The sequence below is a fragment of the Ictidomys tridecemlineatus genome, unplaced genomic scaffold (genome assembly GCF_052094955.1).
Source record: "Ictidomys tridecemlineatus isolate mIctTri1 unplaced genomic scaffold, mIctTri1.hap1 Scaffold_42, whole genome shotgun sequence".
In the NCBI taxonomy this organism is placed as follows: domain Eukaryota; kingdom Metazoa; phylum Chordata; class Mammalia; order Rodentia; family Sciuridae; genus Ictidomys; species Ictidomys tridecemlineatus.
Window position 1 is genome coordinate 2,465,574 of NW_027522720.1, and position 26,817 is coordinate 2,492,390.

General features: G+C 38.7%; 1 protein-coding gene across 6 annotated transcripts in view; it reads right to left on the reverse strand.

The window, feature by feature from the left end:
• Nucleotides 1–26,817, reverse strand: part of LOC144373507 (uncharacterized) — a 59,285-nt gene that overhangs the window by 25,544 nt on the left and 6,924 nt on the right. Inside the window, exons 1-5 of one of the 6 annotated variants that reach the window (XM_078036557.1) lie at nt 17,128–17,205; nt 13,147–13,302; nt 12,637–12,711; nt 10,112–11,015; nt 9,545–9,638 (exon numbers count right to left, since the gene is read on the reverse strand). In XM_078036557.1, coding sequence (XP_077892683.1) covers nt 9,545–9,638; nt 10,112–10,127 — 110 coding nt within the window. In that variant the 5' untranslated portion in view covers nt 10,128–11,015; nt 12,637–12,711; nt 13,147–13,302; nt 17,128–17,205. Of the gene's footprint in view, nt 1–972; nt 1,174–9,544; nt 9,918–10,111; nt 11,016–12,636; nt 12,712–13,146; nt 13,303–17,127; nt 17,206–26,817 lie in introns of those variants that run through there. The other 5 variants (XM_078036558.1, XM_078036560.1, XM_078036559.1 and 2 more) reach the window with 5 other exon arrangements.

Genomic DNA, 26,817 nt, shown 5'->3' on the forward strand with positions numbered 1-26,817 from the left:
TACCAACTGAGCTCTATTTTCGATTTTTAAAGAAACTTCCCATATTGATTTTCCTAATGACTAGACTAATTTAAATTCCACCAAACATTCTACAAGAATTCTAGTTTCTCCCTATCCAGACCAGTACTTAATATCTTTTGTCTTTCTTTTTCTTTTATTTATACTCAAGTTGAACCCAGGGGTACATTACCCAGATACACAACTGCAGACCTTTTTAAGTTTTATTCTGAGATCAGGTCTCACTAAGTTGCTGAGGTTTACCTTGAATTTATAATCCTCCCACCTCAGCCTCTTGAGTTACTGGTATTAAGGCATGTGCCGCTGGTTCTTTGGTCTTTTTGATAATAGTCATTCTAATAGGTGTGGGAGGGTATCTCATTATGATTCTAACTTGCATTTCTCTAAGGATTAGTAATGTTGAACATTTTTTTCAGCTTTCTCTTGGTCAATTGTGTTTCTACTGAGAATGCAATGATGTTTGAGTCACAGTCTACCTTCAAATTTTATGTCGATTTCTGTTTTAGCACAAGAAGGGATGACATGCATTGGGTCATGGAAAAAGGTCAGGAGTGGTTCTAGAATCATAAATACCAGGTCTATTGAGCTTTGTAGCAGACCATGCTAGCCTTAGGTTTTCTTTTTTTGTTTGTTTTTTGGTTTTTTAAATTAGTTATATATAACAGCACAATGCATTTTATTTCATTGTACACAACTGTAGCGCAACTTTACATTTCTATGCTTGTACCTGATGTAGCATCACACCATATGTGCATTCATACATGTACTTAGGGTAATGATGTCCATCTCATTCCACCAACTTTCCTATCCCCATGCCCCATCCTCACCTCTGCCTCCCCTTTGCCTCATCAAACTTCCTCCATTTTTTTCTTATCAGAGAGAACATTCAGCCTTTGGTTTTTGAGGATTGGCTTACTTCAATTAGCATGATATTCTCTAACTCCATTCATTTACCTGCACATAATTTTATTTTCTTTTAATGCTGAGTAGTAATATTCCATTAGGTATATATATACCACAGTTTCTCTATCCATTCATCTATTCACAGGCATCCAGGCTGTTTCCACAGTTTAGTTATTGTGTACTGAGCTTCTATAAACATGGATGTGGCTGTGTCTCTGTAATATGCTGATTTTAAGTCATTTGGAAATAGACCTAGGAGAGAGATAGTTGGGTCAAATGGTGGTTCCATTTAAAGTTTTCTAAGGAATCTCCATACTGCTTTCCAGATTGGTTACACCAATTTGCAGTCCCACCAGCAGTGTATGAGTGTACCTTTCCCCCCACATCCTCATCCACCAACATTTATTGTGGTCTGTATTCAACACACAGGGCACTTTCTGGTACAGCCACTGTTCTATGTGGTTTACATGAATTATACCACAATCTCTGTTTTACAGATAGGGAAGTTGACTGACCAGGGGCTAAGTAGTTACCTAAGGTCTCCCTGCTGGTTAGTTCTAGAGCTGTGATTTGGACTTATGAGGTCTGGCTCGAGAGACCTTGCCACCAACCACCAAGCAAGGGACTCCAGGAGGAGTTGCAGTCAGGGGGCAGAGTAGAAAGGGAGTGAAGTTGGAGCATGGGATCAATGCCTGAGATGGGTGCTTCCAATAATAGAAAGGAACCCTGACTGGGGAATCCCAGAGGGCAGACCACATTTAGGTCCCTTGAGAATAGTGATCCTGGACATGGAGGGCCTCATTCTGAGCAGAGGAGGAAGGGCCTATGGCCTGACCTGGGGCTGGAAGAACCACAGGATGGAGGAAGGGAAAAGGCTGCCAGGCAAACTCAATGATGGAGTGAAGCTGGACAGAGGAGAAGACAGGCAGACCACAGGGCTGAGGAAAAAGGGCCAAGCTCAAGAGTCACAGGTGGGAGGGAACCACATATGGCAGTGGTGGGGTGCTGAATAAAAGGATGGGAGGTGATGAGCAGACAGGATCCTCTGTCTTTTCAGTTGTCTCAGAGTCTGCAGCTTCACCTCCCCCCACTGATGCTACCCACCAGTCTTCCTGAAAGAGCCTTTAATCAAGCGATTGCCATACTAAAGGAATCTCATGGCAGAGATGCCCACTCCTATCATTCCTAGTCAACACTAAGAAGAAAAAAAAATAAAAACACACATGTTGGAAAGAAGAAAATAAAACTGTTCCTCACAGAGGACATGATTTTCCAAGTAGAATAAATAACAACACTCAGTGGCAGAGCACCTCGATTCAAACTCCAGAACTGGAAAAACAACACCACTAAGAACTTCTGTTCTTCGAAAGATGCTATGAAGAAAACTGAATGAAAAGCCACAGATTGCAAGAAAAATTTGGAAAACATAGATCTCAACCCAGTGTACACAACCCTTATAACTTAGTAAGGAAAGAAAACAATATTTTTTAAAAGAGAAGTAGATTGGAGCCAACACTTTGCCAAAGACCTACCAATGGACAAGAAGACATAAAAATAAGCTCAACATCATTGCTCATTAGGAAAACATAACCTGGAGCTTAAATGAGATGCCACTACTCATTTATTAGAAAGGCTTCAATAAAAAGAGAAAAAAAAACAAGAACAAATGACAGTGTGAAATGTTGGTAAGGATGTGGAGCAACTGGAATTTTCATACTTTGCTGGTAGAAATTAGGAATGGTACAGTGATTTTGAAAGAAAAATGGCCATTTTCTACAGAGTTCCACCTACAGTTACCTTATGACTCAGCAATACCACCCTTAAGAATTGACCCAACAGAAATGAAAACTTAGGTTCGCATGCCTGTACACCAATGTTTGTAGCAGCTTTCTTTATAGCTGTGAAAAACTAGCTAGGCACAGTGGCGTGTGCCTAAGTTCTAGCCACTTGGGAGGCTAAGACTGAAGGATTGCAAGTTCAAAGCCAGCCTCAGCAAATTAGCAAGGTTCTAAGCAATTCAATGAGACCCTGACTCAAAAGAAAAAAAAAACTTTAAGAAAAATAAAGGGGGCAGATGGATCAGAGATGCAGCTCAGTGGTTAAGCACCCCTGGGTTCAATCCCTGGTACAAACAAAAGAAAACTAAAACACTGTGGAAAAACTAGATACAATGAACAATCCTTCAATTGGTGAATGTATAAATACTCTATAGGAATGCTATTCCCAGTGTGGGCCCTTGGGACTGTGTGGCTAGCAATGGCTTTGTCCAAGGATAATGACATCACTGTGGTGGCCACAAGGAAGACGATGCACATCACCAGAAGGGCACCCAGGTACAGGCAAAGGGACACAAGTAGCAGCAGGAAATGCCAGATGTTCAGATACCTCAAGCTGTTGCTCACCTGCCCACAGTGGTGGTCCAACTCCTAGGGGAGAGGAGGCAGACCTCAAGGGTCTATCTGACCTGACTTCCATCACCCCCAAATGCTCAGGTCTTCCCCAACTCAGCCCCCTAGGCTTCCTGCTCTTGGCCCTACACACAGGTTTTCATCTCAAGGACAACCTGGCATTTCCATGGTTAGGGCACAGTTAGCCCCATAGCACATCAGGTCACCTGTTCTGAGCGAGATTTTTAGAGACAAGATCCGCCTGGTGTCACTTGGAGCAGGACATAAAAACTCTGGGCCTCTGTTTTCTCAGATACTGGATGAGGATGAAAAAACACCCTTGCCCAACCAGCCGTCTGCACTTGTGAACCAGAGTAGGGTGGGCACATCAGACAAACACACTCAGAACCAGGAAACCCTACAACTAGGACACCCAGACCAAGGCATGCAATGATCCCCAGGACCAGGCAGCAGTCAGCAAAAAAGGCTGGGAATCTAGTATCAGCAAGCCAGGGGAGGGCACAGTCACTGCCTTTCCTCCCCCTGACTCCACCAGGCTCAGCACAGAGGGGATGCCCTTTGCATGTCAGCACCTGTGCAAGCAAGGCCAGCCTCCCAGGACAGGTGCAGAACTGGAGGCAATAACAGATGGAAGTGAGCAAGAGTAGCAGGGAGCCACTTTTAGCAGACTGGGAAGATGGTCTCATACCCACCTGTGGCCCACTTATGCTGTGAGTTTCCTGGTCCTGACCAGGTGTCCAGGGATGGGTTGGTGAGCGGACAGGGAGGTGGAACACTATGTCCACAAAGATGTTACAACAGGGACAGTGGAAGGTCTTGGGTAGGCAGTGGGAGGAGCAATGTGGGCGCCAGGGCATTTGAAAGGTCCTTCGATACATCCAGGCCACATATGATGCCCTCAGGGTTCTGTTTGATGGAGCCTGGCATGGGAAAAGTTTTGGGCAATGACAAGATCCCCTTCTATCACTCTGCCGCTCAGGGCAGCACCATAGCTGGAATGCAGGCATTATCTTCTTCTAGGATTATCTTCTATGTTGAAATAATATATATATATATATTGTTAGAGAGGGACCTACCTTTGCTACTGAAATTTATTTCTTCATACTGTGCCTGGTCTTACCATGAAACCATGATATTAGTAGCAGGAAGAACTCTGGTAGCTCTTGTGCTATTTAGCTCCAACATAAGTGTAAAGAGTTTTGAGAACATTTGATTTTTAATTGATATTCTTCCCAGGGTAAATAAACCCTTTCTAGTCAGTGCCACAGAGATGTTGTCAAGAGTAAAATTATACAATTTGATGTTGTCTGGGATGGACTGTTGAAATATATATATTTACATTGCTATAAAGAAGCTCAAATGAAAACAATGAAATAATAAAATTGAGGGAAGAATTCACAACCCTGGGTACTGGCCTCCAAATACTTCACCACTTTGAAGATGGAAGAAAATATTCTTAGTAACATACTGACTTTTCCAGGTGAAACTGGACTATACAAACAAAATTTGAATGTGTGATTTCACTTAAAATGTTTGTCCTGTCTCAGAGACCTGATACAAAACCAACCAATTCAATCAAATGCATAATCCTTCTCTTGGATTGCTTTACGAATAAGAGAGGACAGATTTTTTTAATAGAACAAGAATTTTATGCAAAATCTGAGCTTTACTATTCTTCATTGAGTGGGAGGAAAGGAGTGGAGGGAGTTTAGAAGGCTCTTTGAAGGAGAAGCCAAGTTATTAGAGCAAGCTCCAGGTTCTTTGAGACTCGTCTTCCTGTCTTTCACTGGGCACAGTCAGTACTTCCACAGCCTGTGCACCTGGGAGGAAGGCAAAGCATGGAGAGATGGCAGAGGGGGGAGACAGGCAACTGAGCATTTGAACATATGTGCTTGCTCTGAGTGGAGTGCATGGGTGTATGATTGGCAAATGGGGAATAGACTGATAACATTTGACTTTGAAAATGACTTTGAGCCCTGCTACACTAAAACTTGCTTTACCAGCTTGGAAGACAAATATGCCCGCATCTGTTTGTAAAGTTCTAACTAATCACTGTGCCACCCCACAAGCAAGTTCACAGGAAATGTTGTTTCCTTCAGGACTTCCCACTGGGTTTGCCCAAGAATTCTCTCCAGCTCTCTTTGCCTTTAGGAGCTTGGTGCTGGCAAAAGAGGGGAAGGAAGAAACCCATAGGGTCCTGCCTGAGGAGACTCCCTGCTTCCCCTCAGTCTTTCACACCAACCAGTGCAGGGAGCCCACACTTGGGGAAGAATGGGGTCCTTTTGTTTTCTGACTGCATATGCTGCTTCTCCTGGCCTCTCCATGGGAGCTTGTAGGGAGGTGGAAGGAGCTACTTGGAGTGCTTTCCTGCCAGCTGACCCCACACTTGGTCATCTCAGCCCACCAGAGAACTTCCAACATGTGAATTTTCAAAAGGAAGAAATCAGGATTGCTTTTGACCTCCCTGACTTCTGCAAATTTGCCAGCCCTGTCCCTCAGGTAGGGCAGTGGGGTGCAGGAGGGACACACACCTGGCTAAGAAAATCTCCATGTGGTAAACAATCCTAGGTGTAACTCTTCTCCTTGGCTATGGAGAATTCTGTCTGTGGTACAAAGCTTCCACAAGACATAGTGGACCTGTGATGTTTCACTGTTTTACTTCCCAAAGATTTTTGAGGCTTGAGGCAAGGGCTAGTAAGAGGCAAAGCAATTTACCTTGACCTCAGAGCACTGCCCCAAGTAGAAGAGCCATCTGGTAGAAGCAAAGTTAGTTTTAGAATGTGTGCTTAGGTAGGTGCAACTAACTCAGACTATGTAGAACTTTGTCTAACACTGTTTTTTTTTCCCATTAAAATGCTATTTTAAAATGTTTAATCCTATAGGAAAGTTTCAAGAACAGTAAAATAATGTGCACCATAATCTGTATACTTTTCTATATGTAAATGAGGTTAAGCAAAAATGAAGATTAGCATGACACCAATATGTATTCAGCTAAATTCATCAATTTTAATATTTTGGTATGTATAGGAAAATTTTCTTGTACCACCATACTAATATCACTTTGAGGAAATTTGATATTGATATGAAACTACTATCAAGGTATATATTCCATATTCAAATTTTCCTAAATCCATTATAGCTGGATTTTTTAAATATACAGGATATGATCAAGGATCACATGTTGCATTTTGTTGTCATTTTTCTTTAGAATCCTGTAATCTATAATGGTTTTCTGACATTTTTTATACAGCACTGACATTGTGGAAGTGTCCTGAACAGTTGTTCTGCAGAATTTGAATGTTTCTGATTGCCTCCTCATGATCTGTTTTAGGCAAAACATTTCTACAAGAATTGGACAGATGATACTTATTTCATGGAGTAGGGGGTGGGAAACTTAACATCTGTTGTCAAGTACAGTTAATGTTGAACTTTGATCATTCAGCATGATGCTGTTTGATTGAGAAGGTAAAGTGTTGTCATTCTGGTTTCTCCTAACTTACTGCATATGCAAAAATAAATGTTGGTGAGGATGTGGGGGAAAAGACACACTCATAGATTGCTGGTTGGACTGCAAATTGATGTAATCATCATGGAAAGCAGTATGGAGATTCCTCAGAAAACTTGGAATGAAACCATCAGTTGACCCAGCTATCCCACTTCTCAGTCTATTTCCAATAGACTTAAAATCAGCAAACTACAGTGATGCAGCCACATCAATGCTATAAAGTAGCTCAACTCACAAAAGAGTTTTACTATGGAACCAACCTAGGTGTCCTTCAACAGACGAACAGATAAAGAAAATGTGGTCAATATGCACAATGGAATATTACTCAGTTTTAAAGAAGAACAAAGTGATGACATATGCCAGTAAATGAGTGGAAGTTAAGAATATCAGACAAAAACAACTGATAATTAAATTTCCATGAAGCTTGAGTAAGACACACTGGACAAAATACACATCAAAGTATTTCAGAATGAAATACTTTGCACAGCAAAAAGGGAAATGCCAATGGATGAGTAATTGTACTTACTGGGAAATAGTGAACTAAAAAGCAAAGTAAATGAGGACTTACAAAAATGGTTTCCATAAAAATGATTGATTTAAAATATGAAAGTCATTGATATATAAACAATGAATCATTACAAATCACCTAATTGTAATAAAATAAAAGGTACAAGAAAAACACATAAATTATATGTACAGAATGTAGAGAATAGACTTACACTGAAAACTTGTAATTTACTCTTTTGGGGGGACAAACAAAAGAAAACACTGGCAGATAAAGTTTAGAACACAGCTTTTAAAATGATACACCATATGCACAACTTTAAAAATGATACATGCATACTCCCATTTAAACCAGGTGTTCCTCTTTCTCCCTTCAACATCCCCCCATTCAGGTTAGCCCCCAACCAAAGTTTCCCTTCACACTTACTCCCCCAACAAGGCCCCACTATTGAAGCCAGGTACCAGCCCTAAAACCTCTACCACACAAACTCAGCTGCCTCCAGGAGCACCCAGGAACAGCACCCAAGTGCCTCTGCCCCACTGCCCTGCAACCTCTGCCACACCCACTCAGCTCATGTCAAGAGCACCCAGGAACAGCACACTAACTCCTATGCCACACTTCCCCACCTCAACAGGCCTTAGCACTAATGCCCCCTCCAGGCACTCACTCAGAGCAGGCAGCCACTACCCCACATAGCTGCCAGTCCCTCTGCACCTCTCCAGCCAGGGTGGCGCCCCCAGAGGCCTCACCACCTGTGTCTGCTCCAGTCATCACCTTGCAGCCACAGGCACTGAGTGCCCCCTCCCCACACACTAACCCACCTAGCCTCTGGTCCCAGGACACCTCTCCTGCAAGGGTCCAACCCCCACAGGCCTCAGAAAGAGGCCCCTCTCAAGGGGCCAGCACAGCATGCCCCCTCCACACACACTACCCCACCCAGCTCTAACTCATCTAGCTCCAATCCCCAATGCCTCTCCAGCCAGGGCTGTGCGCCCCCTCCAGACCTCAGCATGAGCGCCCCCTCAAGTAACTGCCTCGCAGAGACAGGCACAGTGTGCCCCATCACCACACATTACCCACCAAACTCCTTCACCACCCAGCTCCGGTCCCCTAAAACCTCTCCACCCAGGGCCATATGCCACATACCACTGGGGACACTGGAGTCCTCACTACCTGAGACTGTCCTCATAAGTCCACAAGGACCAACAGGAGGTGGTGGTGAGGGCCATGCTGCCCCTGTGGGAGGCCCAACATCCTCACCAGGAACCATAAATGAGAAAGGACGGCAAGGACACCTTCCCAGAGGGTGACATAGTCTAGGGGCAAGACTGGAGCAGCCCAGGCAGCCATCAGTAGAAAGGATCTCTGTGATTTGAAGGCCCTAGCTTCTCCACAATCTGCAGTATACTTTTAGGCTGCCCAGAAATCCACTGTGCAGATGCAGTTTGGAATAAGTTCCTGCATGAATCAGTGAATGTGTGCAAACTGCATGCACATGTGTGTCAATGGCGGGAATATGTGCTGGGATGTTCCCAGGCCCTACCTCACAGTTATAAAAACAGTTCAGCCCTCCCAAGGTACTACCTCACCCAGCTCTGGTCCCCTAAGACCTCTCCAGCCAGGGTTGTGCCCCTACAAACCTCAGGAAAACTGCCCCCTCCAGCTAACCCCTAGCAAGAACAGGCACAGTGCACCTCTCCCCACAAAAGTTCCTACCCCACCAAGCTCCACCCCATTCACTCTGGTCTCCCAATAACTCTCCAGCCAGGACTGCACCCCCACAAGCCTCAGCACAAGCACCCACTGTAGGCATTGCATTGCAGTGACAGGCTCAGCAAGTACCCTCCCCATGTACTACCCCATCCAGTTCCTGGTGCCCTAACACCTCCCCAGTGAGGGCCTTGTACCCACAGGCCTCAGCAAGAGCGCCCCCTCCAGGCATCTCCTCACAGATACAAACACAGTGTGCCCCTCCCCACCAACTACCTCACCCAGCTCCGTTCCCCTGAAGCCTCTTCAGCCAGGGCGGTGCCCCCAAAGGCCTCAGCATGAGCTTCCTCTCCAGGCAACACTTTACAGAAACAGTGTGCCCCCTCGTCACACACTACCACACCTAGCACCTACCCCATCCAGTCTGGTCCCCCAACACCTCTCCAGCCAGGGCCATACACAACACATTGCTGAGGACACTGGAGGTCTCCCTACCTTGGCTCTGCTCCCAGTTTCAGCAGGAAGGATCTCAGGTACTTGAGGAACATGCTTCTCCACTGTCTACTGGCCACTTCTGGATGCCTGGAAACTCAGAGCACAGAAACAGCTTGCAATATGCCCGCCCAAGCTTGTGTGCCTCACGCACTCGCCTGTGTGTTGAGGGTGGGACTTTGCCCAGGAATGTTACAAGGTAATGTCTAGCAACAACAGGCACAGTGCGCCTTCTCCCCAGACACTACCCCACCCAGCTCGGGTCCCCTAAGATCTCCAGCCAGGACCCTTCCCCCACAAGCCTCAGCATGGTCACCCCTTCAGTCACTGCCTCCCATGGATAGCACAGAGCACACCCTCCCCTGCACTATCCCACCCAGCTCCTACCCCACGGAGCTCCTACCTCACCCACCTCTACCCCTCCCACCTCGTACCCCACCCTGCTTCTGGTTCCCTAAGAACTATCCAGCAAGGTTCCTATCCCATATAGGACTCAGCAGGGTCCGCGCATCCATGAACCACCTTACAGGGAGAGAGACACACTCTGCCTCCTCCTCATGCATTACTTACCCAGCTCTGGTCCCATGACGCCGCTCCAGCCAGTGCTGCACCCCACAAACTGCTGGACACACTGGTGCCCTCTCTACCTGAGGCTCTCCACTGGGATGCACAATGTCCAACAGGAGCACAGTGGTGAGTGCCAGGCTGCCTTTGTGGGAAGCCTCACATCCTCACCAGGAACCGCAAAGTTGAAAGCTAGAAGGGACTTCATCCCAGAGGGCGACAAAGCTTCTTGGCCAGGAGCAGAGCAGGCCAGGCAGCCTTGCAAAGGTAGGTCCTCAGCTACTTGAAGACACGCGCTTCTCCACCATCTGCCTGAAACTTCTAGGCCGCAGGAAACCCACTGCACAGAAGTAGTTAGCAGTGCGTCTGTGCATGCGTGCGTGCGTGTGTGTGTGCATGCATGTGCGCGTGGAGCATGACCGCGTCTTGCATTCGTTCGTGTGCGCATCATGCATTCACTTATGAGTTGAGGGCAGGGCTGTGCCCAACAATATAGGGGTGGGGCCACATGATGTGCAGGGAGGGCGAGCGGGAAGTAGAGTTCCCGGGAAGATGGGGAGGATGGCTTGTGTTGCAGGAGGGGGCGCTGCAGAACTTGCCCAGGAGGTGGCGTAGGGTGCCGGTTCCTTGTCTGGGCCACAGTATAGGAGGCAGTGCAGGAATGTTGTGTCGTACCCCCGCTCCCCTGCAGTAGCGCTTGAGGTTGGGGTCCATGCACAACTTTTGCTGTTTGGAGCCAAGGTAGTTCTCACAGCCCTCCTGGCTTCAACTTCTGGGAGGACTGGAGTTCTGGCCAATGCGGTGCTCAGCACTAAATAACTCTGGCCAAACATGGAAACCTGCCGGTGCCAATCCAGGGACCTGGTAGTGATGATGCAATTGCTTGGCTGCACAAGACTGCTGAGGTCTCCTGTCAGATATATATATGTATATATACATACACACACGTACATATCTGAACCAGTAAGCACAGCTAGCACTCACAGGTACATATACACCTGATCACATGGATTTATGTAAAATTGGTTAATATGTAGAGGTAAGGTTAGGGTTAATATGAAATTTTGGTTTGAGTTAGTGGTAGGGTTAAAGATTAACATGTGTATGTGAAAATATGAACAGTCCTAAGTATTTACATTAAAAATGTACTGAAACATATATAAATATACATGTTATAACACAGAGAAGAATACAATATGAGTAATGTGATTATACATGTTGTATATAAGTGGAGGTGAGGATATAACCTATAAATTACATATATTAGTATAGATGCATATTTATCATTAAACAATTAAAATAGAAGTCAAAATACAATTTAAAATTTATTGGAAAACATGGATTCAAGTCAAACTGGATTTAGATAGAAAGGTAATGTAAAGATAATAAAAAATTTGGTTTGAGTTAGGATTAGGGTTAAAGAATGGACATGTATACTGGGAAATATCTGTATTCATAAGATGAATGTGTGAAAATATGTTAAAAATACATAAAAAACATGCATGGTATGACATTAGGGAGACTGTTATATGAATCATATGATGAGACATTTTGTAAATAGGGAGTTTCAAGGATATACCCTATAAATTATATACAGTGATATGTATGTGAATTTAATATTGATCATTGAAAATAAAAGTCAAAATACACTTTAAAATTCTTATTGGTGTACAAGGATTGAAGTAAAATTTGCCTTTCTTATAGAAGTAACATAAAGGTCAATATAAAATTTTGGATTGTGTTAGGGTTTTAGTGTAAGAATGAATATGTGAATTGGGAAATATCAATATTCATAAGAATATACTGTGAAATTATGTATGAAAGCATATATAAAACCACATGTTGATACAGGCATAAGTAAAATGTGAGTCATGTGATTACAAATTTGGTAAACATGGGGATGAAGAATATATCCTATAAACAATATATACCAGTATATATGCAAATTTAATATTGATAATTGAACATATAAGTCAAAATGCACATAAAATTTTATCATAGTGCACATGCTTTTAATAAAATTTAGTTCAGTTACTTATTTGAGGAGAACTGATAATGCAAGTTATATAATAGAAAGTATTTTCAGGGTAACAAATTTTTACCATGACAGTAGGATACCTGGTCATTGAATCTATACCTAGAAGCATTGCTTAAAAAACTATGCTTATATTTTAATGTAAATTTTTTTCCCAAAACATACTAAACGTTTCTAACTATGATGTGTCAGTACTCTTGGGAAGGAGGTTAACAAATGTCAACCTGACATTGAATAAGGAAAAACAAGAGACCAAACAGGGAAAGTCCTCCAGGTATAATTCCAGAACTGAAATGTTGATTTTGTGCCAGTTTTAGACTCTAATCCCTACTCCTGGGGGGAGTAAGGGAAGGAGAATTCATTTCATGAAATAAATTTGGGAAATGAGGTCAAAGAATCTGATCTCTTTCATAGAGCATTCTAATTAAATCTATTCCTCAACTGTCATGGAAATTCTTTTTCAGTACTGACACAGAGTGGAGTCAAGGTGTCATACCTGGGCTGGATGGCCCCTCAGGAGAGCTTGTTTCCAAAGCACTGTCTGGAGGAATCCCATCTACTAACTGCAGGGCTGAAAGGAACAACACAATTTATAAACAAGCCTCATACATAAAGCACCTTTACAGCTTCACTGTAGCTTTTTTATATATAATCCAGAAAGAATTGAGCCTTGACCTTGCTAAAAGTCATTTTACTACCCAACTGTGAAATGACAAAATTCCACTTAGATTCATTTCTCTCACTATATAAGTCAATCCTGGAGTGGCAATGTTTTCTAAATAAGTTTACAAATTACAATCTGCTCATTTTCGGATAATGAAGCCATATAATTTTGTCATTTTATTTTGTGTTGCAGATTCATAGAAAGTAGTCAAGTGAGAATAATCAGGGACTATTTATAAATCCTAAATATCATTATTTAATAAAAAGACAAACATATCATTTCTGTTTGTATTAAGCAGAACATAATACAAATGAAAGTGTTAATGTGGAAAAGTAACATTACCAGTCACTTGGCCATTTCCATCACTTGAATGCTGAGCTGCTTTGGAGGGTGGGGAAGGTGCTTTTCACTTTGTTCTCCTCAAAGATGAAGTTCCCCAATGGAGGAGCTACTGAGCCGCAGTGAGCCTGTTCTCACTATGCTTGCTTCACAGGGCCTCTGTAAAAAACAAAACCACCAAACACAATCCTATGAATAGAAATTAATTGCAAACCTTATGAAGACACTGATCTTTAAAACAAATCCATCATCTACCAAAATGAAGCACAATAGTAATTTATTAAAAAAAATAGTTTTGGAACAAAGAAAATCTGTGCAGAAGTAAGGTAAAATATAAGGAAAAATAAAATATATCCCTCCCCAATTAACTTAGACTAGGACAGGGGACAAATATGAAAATAACAAATTGAAATTTAAAAGGCTTTTGAGAAATACAGTTAAAAACTAACTTTTACAGAAGAATCAGAGAAATTATTGAATGTAAAGTAAGGTTTTAAAAGGAGAAGAGTACTGGTACACTAATAGCTGTCTTAGTTAATCTATCTCTTTTTAGCACCAGTGTATCAGTGGAAAATGTTTCAAGAATTTATATTTGCCCAAGATAAGGTCCTTGAGGTCACAGACTACAAGTGGCTACTGTTCACATTCCTGGCAGGTGAATGTCTGCAGAACCTAGGACTATCCTGCCTCCTCAGGCAGATTGATGCCTCCTGGCCAACTGCCACACCATCTTTGCTCTTTGACTTATAACAAAACTTAGAATTGTTCATACTTTATTTCTGCAATTTCTCTTTTCCCACTTGAGTTTCCCAATTAAATTTTTACCAACCCTTGACCCATTAACACTTTTCCTATCAAAATCACCAATGACCTTGACCACAAATAAATCAGTGGTCATTTCTCTCAGAACTCTTTTTTTTTGGACCTGTTAGCAGCAATAAACACACATGACCTCCCTTCTGCAGTGCTTTTTCTTACCCAGAACACCACATTTCTCACTCTCAACAGATCCATACTCTGGTTGCTCTGCTTTTTTGGTGCATTAGTTTTCATCTTCTGACCAACATTGGTGTCACCAGAACTCTGGCCATATTCTTGTTAATATCTATACTCACACTTTCTTGATGATTTGTTACCTGTAAGTTTTATATACATGCTGATGATTGTAAACTCATGTCTACTCCATCTGATGACCTGTTTTGGTCTCCACGGCAAGGCCACTTCAACTTAGCACGTCTAAACCTGAAATCTTAGCAGTCATTCCTTTTCTTCCTTCTACCCAAACCCTGTACTTCTCATGGTCTTTATCTCAGCAAAGAGCAAGTCATTTTTCTATTTGCTGTCATTTCCTCTCTCATCATCCATAACAAATCTACCCTGTTGGCTCCTCCCTTAAAAGACACTGAGCATCAGCTTGACTTCTACCATAGAGTCTGAATCATTGACAACACTCTAACAGGGCTCTGCTTGTACACTGAATGTCTACTGTCTTTCCTCAACATAGCAGGAAGAAAAGATCCTGTTAAAGTGTGTAAGTTACTTTAGGATGTTTTGTTCAAAACCTTCTAGTATTTTCCCAATTGGCACAGAAAATCTAAGTCCTTTTAATTGATGTCCTGGTTCCTATATGTCTCTGACCATCTGCAAGGACAGAATAGCTCACTCCAGTCACAATGGCTTTTTTGCTGCCTCTCATGGTGCCTGGAGAGTTCCTGGGATGGCTACCCTGGCTGTTCCTATACCTAGAACATTCTTCCTTCTGATAGCTTAATGTTTCTCTCCCTCATTTCCTTCTGGTTATTTCTCACATGTCACCTTTCAATGCCTTCCTCCCTGACTCCAAAATTTTCTATCCCATTTCCAAGCTTTACTTTTTTACTATAAGCCTTTAACAGCTTTTGGCTTATTTACTGGTTTATTATCTGCTTCCACTGAAATTGGCTATAAGGGCAGGAACTTGTTTTTCTATTTTGCTCATTGCTGTAATTCTGGAACAATTGTTTGGCATACAGAAGTTTCTCAATAAATATTTAAGTGAGTGGAAAATGAATTCTGTATTTTCTTCTTCATGGGTAAGAAGTCTTGATAAACGTGGACTAGATGTTTGTGTAAATTTGGGTCATTCCACTCTTACAGGACCATGTATGTACATCCAAGCAAAATAGTCCAATACATAAGAAGTTCCCTGTCTTTGTGCTTTGCTACACATCCAGAAAAAAGTGACGAATTTACTATTTCATAACTTTCTAATACTTCTGCCAGAGGAAAAAAACCTGCCCCAAAAGAAAAAAAATGATTTAAAAACTATCATCATTGCCAACTGTGTGAGATACTAAAGACAACGATGGATCACTACAGAGACAGAAACACAAGCCTACATGGCAGATTCTATACTATACAAACCCCTCATTCATAATTCCTCTTAAGGAAGGAGAGATAAGGTGGCTGGTGATCTCATCATCCCCCCAAATATTAAACTTCTACCATATCAGTTGATATATAGTTATAGCTAGCCCTTGCCATCATATTACGCTGTTCCTTCTTTCAGAACTCAAACCTCTAATAATCTAGCAAGAAAAGAAAACCTGCCACTCAAACTCATATTTTGATTCTGAACCACTAAAGTCAATTCTAATTAACTATCGTGATCATCCCCCACTGGGAGGTCATGGGATGGATCCCCAACAGACCTCTAAAATAATTCAAGAGAAGGATCCTCAGTAATAAAGAGATGATATAGAACATAGTGAGGAATTAGCAGTAAATACTGATTTGAGTAGATTATAATGCCTCTGTGGTCTGAAACTTTCACTTGATCTCTCATAGTATTAGCAAATTCAGAGAAACTCAAGGAGTGGTTAAATGCTAAAAGAACATTTTAAAATATTTCTCTAAAAATCTAAAGATGTTATTTCTTGAGAAACTGACTTCAGTTTAGCCTTATTCAAGCATCACTATCACTGCAGACCTGGTTTATTAGTAACAATGCAGTAAAAGCACACCAAGGAATGACATCTTTGATCTTCCTCCTTAGTTTCATCTTTCTCATGTTTTGACTGATTGCTTTCATGAGGTATATAATAAAAATACTTCCACCTTAGGCCATATTCTCAATCACTGTCACTTATGAATCTCACCTATTACATGCTAAAAGCAGTCATGATATGAACTTCACAGACAATAGTGTTTAAGAGCTAAAGACTTTCATAATACAGTAAAGCAGACAGCATAGAAATTTTAAAAATAGAGGAATTTTTATACTCACAAATTCATGTAAACATATCCATAACTCAAATACAGAATACCCACATATTCATATATTTATCAGTCTAGAGATCCTAAAATAAGCTAGCATTTTTGTACAGAATATGTATATTTCTATGAACAAGGAATTTAAAACTTGTCAGAATAAATAAATAGCATTTATGAAGACAATTGAGGGAATGCAAAGCTATGGATACCTTGGGAAGCATATATGTTATAGTCATTCTACAAAACACTGGTATAAATTGGCGTACATTTCTAGAGTTGCAGTTTGAACCACAGACCCTCAGAACAAGGACATTAGGAGAGACATGATTCTTACTAATTGATATGAGGTAGAACTTGTGCCTGTCATAACTAGATTCCATCTTATAATTAATAGTGAAAACTTGCTAAATAAAGAGACAAAATATAAATGTAACAATTAGTATAAGATGATCCAAAAGCAGGAGTTCTGAATTAATAAGAATTGTGAGATTAGTTAATCAACACAAGATTAATAATAGAAATGTAAATTTTGAGATGTAACACCAGTAATAGCATTTAAAAATAGCTTTATATTTTCAGTCGTCCTATGGGATACAGAAGAGGTTAGTTGTTTTTATAAAAAGAGACTCTCAGAAAAGAGCTTCAGTCAGCCAAGGTAACAGCCAAACAAAGTTACTAAAAGTCAAATTTGAAGTTTTTTGAGGTTGACTAAAATATCACTACTAAGAAAACCTGGAGGAGTACTTGGTCTTGAGGAAAAGATGGTCTGTATCTACTGAACATATCCTCTTCTTGGGTGAAAGTCTGCAGGAAAAATGGAGTATTTACATTAAAACCCTTTAGTACTTCTTGGTTAGATTGTAGCCAAGAAAGTAGACTTCCTAAATTACGACAGTTCTTTAAGTAATACACAAGTTTCCATTTAGAATATATTCTCCTGTGTCCTTCAGGATGTGCTTCCAATAGTCTCCAAGTAACTGTACTTTTGCACTGATCAGAATTCAATCACCTAGTGTGAACCAGAGGGAGGTTCATAGAAGTTTTTTTTTTTTTTTATGTTGGAAGATAGCTCACCATAATGGTGATCCCCAAAATGGACTATGGGGTCAACACTAGGGGGAGAACCAAGAAATGTGTCATTTACTGTCTCTGTGACCTTCAGTCTCCTCATCTATAAAAAGTAACCATATCTATGTTAAAAGGTGCTGTGATCCTTAAATGATCTCAGCATATATAAAATGGTGCCTAGTACACAGTACATGTTCCATATTTATCAGCTGTTATTACATGACATGTGAATGTATTCCGTAAACAAAATAAAAACATGATAGTTATTAAGGTTAAAGTGAAAAGTATGGATATTTAAAAAAGGAAATATTTATGACTGCCTTTCTCTTTGGTGAAAGTGAAATTGGGGGTCCTATTGGAATCAATCTCAGTTATGATCAACTTTAAAACCCAACAGTGTTCAATATTCAGGAACCTGTGCTTAGTCTGCTGCATAAGCCGAATTCGCTGTTCTAAAATTCTCCACCTTTAATCACCTCAAGTTATTTCATCATACCATGAAGGACTTTAATAAAAGTTAAATAATTAACACTAGTTTGTTAAATGCTGGGGATGAGTACGTGAATATGCATTAGAGTATATAAATCTGAACAATCTAACAGGTGAAGTTTACATGAAGAATTAATTAAAGAATAATTTATAAATGTTTACCTTTTATAACCAGGATACATTTCCTTTGGTCAAATTATATATGTGTGTGTATATATATATATATATATATATATATATATATATATATATACACACATACATACATACATATATATTTAACAGTGGTTAAAATTTAATTATTTTAAGTCTAAAGGGTTTACAATATGAGAAAATAGGTTTCTATTTACCAGGAGAAACTGTTATGGTTAATCATTAGAGATATTCAATTATTTAATTTAGTTAAAGCTACTGATAAGTCTGTCTGCCATTAGTGACCACTGCACCTGTAATAGAAACACACATCACCAAACCGTGTGCTCTGTGAAAAGGGAAACACTACAAGGAAAAAACAGAATCCTCTAGCAAAAAGGGCAACGTCAGGTTGAAAACCAGGCCAGATCGTTAATGTCCCACAATTCTCATCCAAATCAAAATTCACTGGTTCAAATGAAACTAAATAAAAGTTGAAAACAGAATTAAATAATGTTCAAAAGACTGATGACTAGCTGAGGACTAGCTTTGCACTAGTTACTAGGTCACTTATTAATCATTAGGTGAATCATAAGATGTGGGTCACTGGAATCAATGCATTCTAGAAAAGAACACAAAAAGAAAAAAATCAATTAAGGCATATAAACAGTAGCCTAATTTTAATAATGTTATTTAATGTATCTATTAGGAGTTTTTTTATTATCTGTTTACAATATTATTTTCACATGTGGGGAGGATCGGGGTAAATAGAGAGAACCTAAGAAATCCTGTAAAATTATTATAAATTATATATATATATATTTTAAGGTACAGATCAACATTATTCTTTGCCAGCTATATATTCCTTGTAAATACTATGAGATAGTATGAAATATTAAAGTTCATTAACTTGAATATCTAAGCAACTTCATTAACTTGAACACATCTTCATGAAACTAAGTCTTTGAGCACTTTTTAGTGATACCCACGTGGTCCTTCAGGAGTCCAGGGAGAAAGATGTCCATTATTCAATGTCTTAAGTTGTTTCTGTAGTTTAGGTTTCATAAATCCTCACAGAGTTGAAGTAGGCATCACCATCTCATTACCACTGATCAAAGCTTCCCACAACAAAGCCCTTTCATCCAATTTTAAAAGACAATAAAAGGATCAAAATAATTTTACAATACTAGAGCTGGAAGACACTTTGATGAACACAGTTACAAAACCTTATTCTACAGAGAAGAAAACCAAGCCACAGAGAAATTCAATGAAGATGATGATGGAAAAGAAAATGACAAGGACAAAAAAAAAAATCATAGGCCCAAGAATAGAATGTAACCATACTCCAAACCACGACAATTCCTGTTCTGCCACAATATACTTCTTTTTTCCAGCCCTTCTCTATGCAAAGAAGAAATAAATTACAAATTTTTCAACTTGTGTTATGACCTGAAAATGTTTTTACACTTCTCTTGAACAACATGCACTTTCATTTCATAAGCCCTACAATTTTGTGTGATAGCATACAACCAATTCTTGTTATTGAGAAACCTTTGCTTATTACATTTTGTTAAAGACCAAAGATGAGGGCCTCTCTCAATAGTATATCTTGTGGGGAAAAGACAGGATGAACCAGAAGAGCGCAGAACCCATGATCAAGCTTAAAGATAGGGAATGGTGTTAACTCTAGTCTTCTGTTATCATTTTAGCAGAAGTCTTTCTAGGGACAGGGTAGGGGAATATGCAACACCAACAGGTAAACAAACTGGGGCCAATTCAGTTGATTCCAAAAAATGCACCAAAGATGTATAGCTGGCTTCATTCCAGACAGTGCCCCACCTCTATAAGCTTATCACCATCATTCTAGGAAAGATGCCCACTTCTCTCTGCCCTGGCCTCTGTTATCACAAACCAATTACCACTGAAAGGTGAATCTCTCCCATGGCAGACAGGCTAAGCGAACTTTGAACCATAAGGATTGGTCAAGAAAGCCTCCTAACACTGATGGTTTTCAATATGGTTTTATGAATATCTTGTGCAATTTTAGAGAGAAACAACTTTTTTGCATATTAATAGATAAGGAAGAGAAATCCACATTAATCCCACAACCCATTGTTCTTTGAATAATATTTTTATCTAAAATTTAAATTTATAATAAGCATAGTTTTTTTTTTTACATTTCGGTCAGAAGTAAACTGGGCAGAAAACTAAAAAGTAGTGATACAGAGGGTTATTGTGGACATTAACTGGGTAATATTCTTTAAACTTGATATGTAATATTAATAGTCAATAATATAAGCATTCACCATTGCTTTTGTTATTCTGACCCTTGAAATGAACCTTATGAAAACCACAATAACAAAATATGCTTTATATCTGGGAAAGATTAAATATATTGTGCCAGTGCATTTCTCTACTGAAACCAGTCATATTTTTGGAAGTACAGACAGCTGTATTTGATGTATCAAACTGCAAATGCCATGGTAACCACTGTTCCTAGGCAATTGTAGAATGATGTGTGTGGTCCACTTTCCATATGATAAGAGGAGAGTGGAGGGGAAAATAAAATGTTACCCGATGATCTGGATTAAAAAACAGTATATTTCTTAAAGACTACAAATACAAACTTTATATATAGAAGAGTACAACCTTAATTACTCTGTTGAAAAGTAGGATTAAAATCAATTAAGTAAAATGAAAACAAATATATACCTACTCATACAAGCAGATACATCATCTGCTTGTAAGCCATTGATATAAAAGTGAGTAAAAGATGAAGACAGCACATATTTTGAAAAAATTAAGTTACTTATTAAAAATGAATACTCTAGGTATTAAATTTCACTTGCATAATACTAGATGTCAAAAGTCTCAATTGCTCAATCTTTGAGTGTTTGTAGCAGAATGCAAAAGGAGACAAAATGAAATATCCACTAGAGATTATTCTGACTGTGTTTTCAGTCACAACTCAATATCCCAAGAAAATGGCATATCATGTTAGTGGTCAGTGGAAAAGCTGGTGGGTGTTGTGTACACATAGCTCTAAGCCGCAAAGACACACCAAATATGTCAAATGAAAAATTCTCCCAAAGGTTCTATGAATTCTGAGTCAAGATTATCCACAAATTCAACTTTTTTACCTCTTCTTCTAATGTAATAAATCTAGTTTCTGCACATACAGTGCAGAAACTAGATTTCTGAACTTAGTTTTAGTTCCAGAATTATAAGTCACTTTCAATTTAAGTCAAGTCACTGCATTTCTGACTTCCTGTTTCACACATGTTGGTCTTACTATATACAACTGTATATATTTTCTATACTAATGCATGGGATATGGTTTGCATAAATAAGAGAATGAGTCAAATATTTTATATTTTGTCACAGAATTGACATTTTGAATCATTAGAAGCACAAAATGCCCCAAAAGTTCCATTAAAAACTGCCAGAAAAATTCTAATTGGAAAGTTTTTCTTTTCAAATGAACATTTTTGTAGATAGGAATATCTCCACCTTTATAGGGAAAATGACATGAAGCCTGAAATAATGGGAAAAAAGTACAGAAAAATTTAAGGACATGAAATTGACAGTGAAATATATATTCTATAAAATACAGTCTTAAATGGGGAAAATTTTAGGTACAGACCTATTCCAAGAAAAATTTAGACTATTTTACTAATTTTAAACTTTTATGAATTCTTTTTGGAAACTGCACAATCAGTTTCCAAAATCAGCTCAGAAAATCAACAGCCTGTAATGTGAATAATTTCAGTATAATTTCTAAAAACACAATCCAAATATCTTAATTTGTCGATATTGAGAAATGTCTTAGAGGAATTAGGCAAATTATTAAATACGGGCAGCCAAAAAAATATATAAGAGATATGTTTGACAATTTTTTTCAAGATACAGTTGAACTAACTTATTGGTAAGCCTTGATTGTGGGAAACATAGTATTAGTGACTTTAAAAGAACACTAAAATGAACTCAAAGCTCAAAATGGATAAAACTGCTAATTATAAATCACTGTCAGACATTACTGGTATTTATCTCTCTTACTTATTTTCTGTCACTTTACTCATACAAAGTAAGCATTTGTATTTCTAATATCACATAAATATTTCCAATATTTGCTTTCTGCTTTAGTATAGTTTGGAAGAAAAAAAATGGAAAAGATTGCAACACTGTACTTCTGTTAAACAGTGCACCCTTGTAGCTTATTTTGCATCACAGACAATGAAAATCATAGGACATAAGTGTATCTAAAATTCTCTGCATACTTAAGAACAGATTTGTACAAATATTTTTTCTTCCAGTTACATTTTCCCCAACATGCCTGTACTTTCAATCACATAAAATAGTGACTTGTTAAAATTCAAAGTTCAGCCAGGAGTGGTGGCATCTGTAATCCTAGTAACTCAGGGGGCTGAGGCAGGAGAATTGCAAGTTCAAGACCAGCCTCAGCAAGTAATCAGTAAACTAAGTAATTGATATGCTTTGCTGAATTTTCTGAATGTCTGTATATAAGTAATGTCAATCCAATGGTTAATTATATTTATATGCACAGTGTAATATATAATATAATGTTTTAGGTGTTCATCCTTGATTTTAAAATATAAGGTTGTCAAAATTCTGGATTTTCTATAAAAGCCTAAGAAAACATTTCTAAAAGCCACGTGGTCCAGTTACCATAAAACTAAATATAAGCAACCTATGTTACCCAAGTGTTTCAGAAAATTCAACAAATACAAAACTGAAATAAATACTAAAATTTTGTGATATGACAAATTCTCATTGTATATAATATACTTGGATATGTGGAAGCTCTACTTATTAATGTTTGTCAATTCTCTGTACTATACCACCAATTCTCTTGAATACCTACAGTGTTTTAGGATTTTGCTGGAGAATACAATTCCTGCCCTATAGCTGGAAGAGGACAAAAGGAAAATTTAACAGAGCTTTACGCTTTAAACAATAACAATTTAACCCTAATATTTATCTTTAGATGACAGGGTAAGTAAATCCTGTTATATCCATCAATGTAATATTATTCAATCTTTAAACAAGGGAAGCCCTCTATGTTCTAATAAGGATATCCAAAATGAATCATTAAGTACCAAAAGTGAGGAATAACATGGTATAGGTAGCACATGACCAAGGGAAAAGAACAATAGGTAGTATGAGTATTGACTTGAATTTGCATACATTCATTAGCTCTTGAAAGGGACTTGAACTGTCAATATTGGTTGCCTTGGGCAGAAGAATTTAGTTGAGGACAAAGCAGAAAATGATGATTCTCACTGTATTCCCCTTTTTATCTTTAGCATTATGTAATATATGAACATGCTACCTAAACATATACATAAAAAAATAAAAAGGCACAGGGAGACATGTTAAGAGAAAGTAAAAAGTATTCTATGATAAAATCTGAAAAAAAAATTCTTCATTAAGTTAAAAAAAAAAAAAAACAGGATCCACTGAATGGGATAGTAGGAATGAATGTAAGGAAAAGACACTGAGATGCCTAGGCAACCAAGAATTCATGTGTGTGCATACATGCACTTTTGTACCTGCAATCGGGCCATTCAATTATGAAAGGAAAGGAAGCAGGATTTCACATGAGAGATAGTAAGTCAAATCTTGTGGTCAGAGTTAAAAGCATCCTGAAAATGATGAGGATTAAAAGTTTAAAAGTTATGATCAGTCTGTAAAGAAACTTGAGACCCAGAAAATCAATCACAGCAAACTGAGGTTTCTGAACTGGGAAATGATAATTAACAAATAGAAATGTGGCAGCTTGCTCCATTTAGAGCATCCTGAGGATAAGTTCAATACTATTTCTCACCTTACTCTGCCTGTATTTTCCTAGGAATTACTTCAGCAAAGGAAATGGAGGACATTATGAAGGGTGACTATGTGAAGAATTGGTTTCTAAGTAGATGTGAAAGAATAAGGAAAAAACTAAAAAATGATCTTTAGCTTTTCAGTCTAGGAGGGAAAAAATGATTTTGGTTTTAAATATGTTGATTTATTCGTGTAATGAGTCACTAAGTAACAGTGAGGTCAAGGTACAACCAGAAGAATACCAGGATTGGAGTTACAATTGGAGTTACTGATATATTGGTTTCCTATAACTGCTATAACAAATTACCATGACTGAGTAGCTTAGATCAACCCAAAGTTCTTCTTTCATGGTTTCTAAGGCCAGAAATCTGAAATCAAGGAAATCAAGGAGTTGGAAAGGCCATGATCCCATGGCTTCTGCTGGCTGCTGGTGCTCCTTAGCTGCATGCAGCAGCATGACATCACCTTTGCTTTGTCTTCACCTTATGTGCCCTCTCTGTGGACTCATCATTGGCATACTCACCTGTGGATTTGGGTCTAACTTAAAATTAAGATGCTCTCATCTCTACACCCATAAGTACATCCACAAAACACTAGTTTAAATATGACTTCATTTATTTAAGACCTGGACCTAGGGGGACACTATTAAAATCACATAGTGAAAATTATCAGCCCATGGATTTAACAAAAGAACAGATGTGCTGCCTCTTAAAGAGTAGAGTGAACATAGTGAATCATGAATTCAGGTATCTCCAATTCAGACAATGGGTAAAAGAGTGACAACAAGGAAAATAAAAATGGGATGTGGTTAAAGTATAAGAAGTTGGTTCCTAGCAGGGTACCATGGTATACACCTGTAATCCCAGGGACTCAGGCAGGAAGACTGCAAGTCCAAAGCCAGCCTCAACAACTTAGCGAGACTCTGTCTCAAAATTAAAAATAAAAGACCTTTTGATGTTGCTCAGTGATAAAGCATCACTGGTTCAATCCCCATCTAAAAAAAAACAACAACAACAAAAACTGACTCCTCCTGGATCTGTGCAAGGTACGGAGGTACACAGTGAGATGCAGCAGAAGATAAAAAATCAGGACCAAAGGGTGACTATTCACATCAAATATGGCCAGGAATGTAAGGAAAAGGCACTAAGATGCCTAGGCAAACCAAGAATTCACGTGTGTGCATACATGCACTTTTGTAATGAATAAATAAAAAATGGTTCTTCAGCTTCTCTAGGGAAAAACAAATAAAATTCTGGGTTCTGCTGAACAATACACCAAAGAACTATCCAGATGTCCAGATCAAAAGAAAAAATAATCAAAAATTGTATAAAGATGTGTAGTTTGCCAAAGGCAACATACTAAAAAAAGATTACTTAACAGAGGGCACCAAGTGGTCATAGAGCAGAGGGCGAGAATCAAAAGAAATAGCTTTCAGTAAGGTCACTGGTAGCACAGTCCAGAATTTTAAGAGACAACCTAGACCTCCTGGGGATCCAAGTACAAAGGAACTTCACTGGAATGGATTAAATGAGGAAATCCAGAAGAAAGATTTATAAGCAGGGGCTATGATGATTTCTATATACAGAAAAAGATGCTTTGGTAACTACTTGAGAGTATAATAACTTACACACTTAGGATGTAATTTTAGGGTAAATACAAGTATAAAAAAACCCTGAAAATGCTTTTGCTATGAAGAAATGCAAAGAAGCTACAAGCACAAAATGAAGTCTCTGACCCTAACTTGGTTCTAGATTTCCTTGCTGGTTCAATCTGATCCTTGCACACACCCAGGCAAGCTATTGTATTCAGGAACTGAATCTCTGGACAGGGTCCTCCACCTGACCGATGGACTCCCACACTCATTTCAAGACTGAACTCAATGATCACCTTTTTTGCAAAGCTTCACTCAACTACCAAGCAGTAACTCTGGAAAAGTTTGTCAGAAAAATGACTCCATCACAGAAAAAAATTCTTGATTTATGAGATTTTACACCACAAACATTAAATTAGACGTCTTAATAGAAATAAGAGAGTTGATTTTCTAAGTAACAACTTCATTAAGCATTTCTTTAAAGATGTGTTTCTATTCAAATTGCTATGTTCTAAAGACACACATGATAGTTTACAAAAAAAAAACTATAATCAAGTTGCTGGGTTTTTTTTTTAAATTAAGAAAGTACCCAAATGCATATTAGGTGATGGGAAGAGTTCATTTCTTGAGGCTAGAATTTACTAAATTTCTGAGGAGGAAATAAAATCCTTCAACCATATATGAGAAGACCACCTGTTGTATTGAATACTTCAAAATAAAAATTGCTCTCAAAGTCATTAAAATCATTGTGTGATTACAAGCAACATAATACATCATCTTATGTTCAATCACATTTACTTGAAAAATCATCTACCTTCCACATGAATAAAGCAAGAATGTTCAGATTGCTTAGTCATAAAAAGCTGTTTGCTAATAGATTCCCAAATTTAGGATTAAAGGGAACCAATAATAATTGGGGGAGTAAAAATAAGACAATAAAGAAAAAGAATAAAAATAAAATTTAAAGGAAAAGGTACACATAGAACAATGCTTTGAACATAAGAACACATAAAGGTAATCACAATATGTTCTATTAAAAGGCTCATTTTAAAAAATAGAGTATTGATTTTAGGTACACACCAGTATTTCCTCTGCAGAATCTCAAAATTAGGTAAAGAAGACATACAAATTAGAAGCCCATGAATTAGCACAAAGACTGTTGTTTAAAAACATTTTCATTTGAAAATAAGTATTTTCATCTGTAATATATGCATTAAGTAAGACTTAATGTTTATAGACCAGCTATTTGCTTGAAAAAAAAAAGCTCCTTAAAATAGCAACTTATTCTTCATTGCATC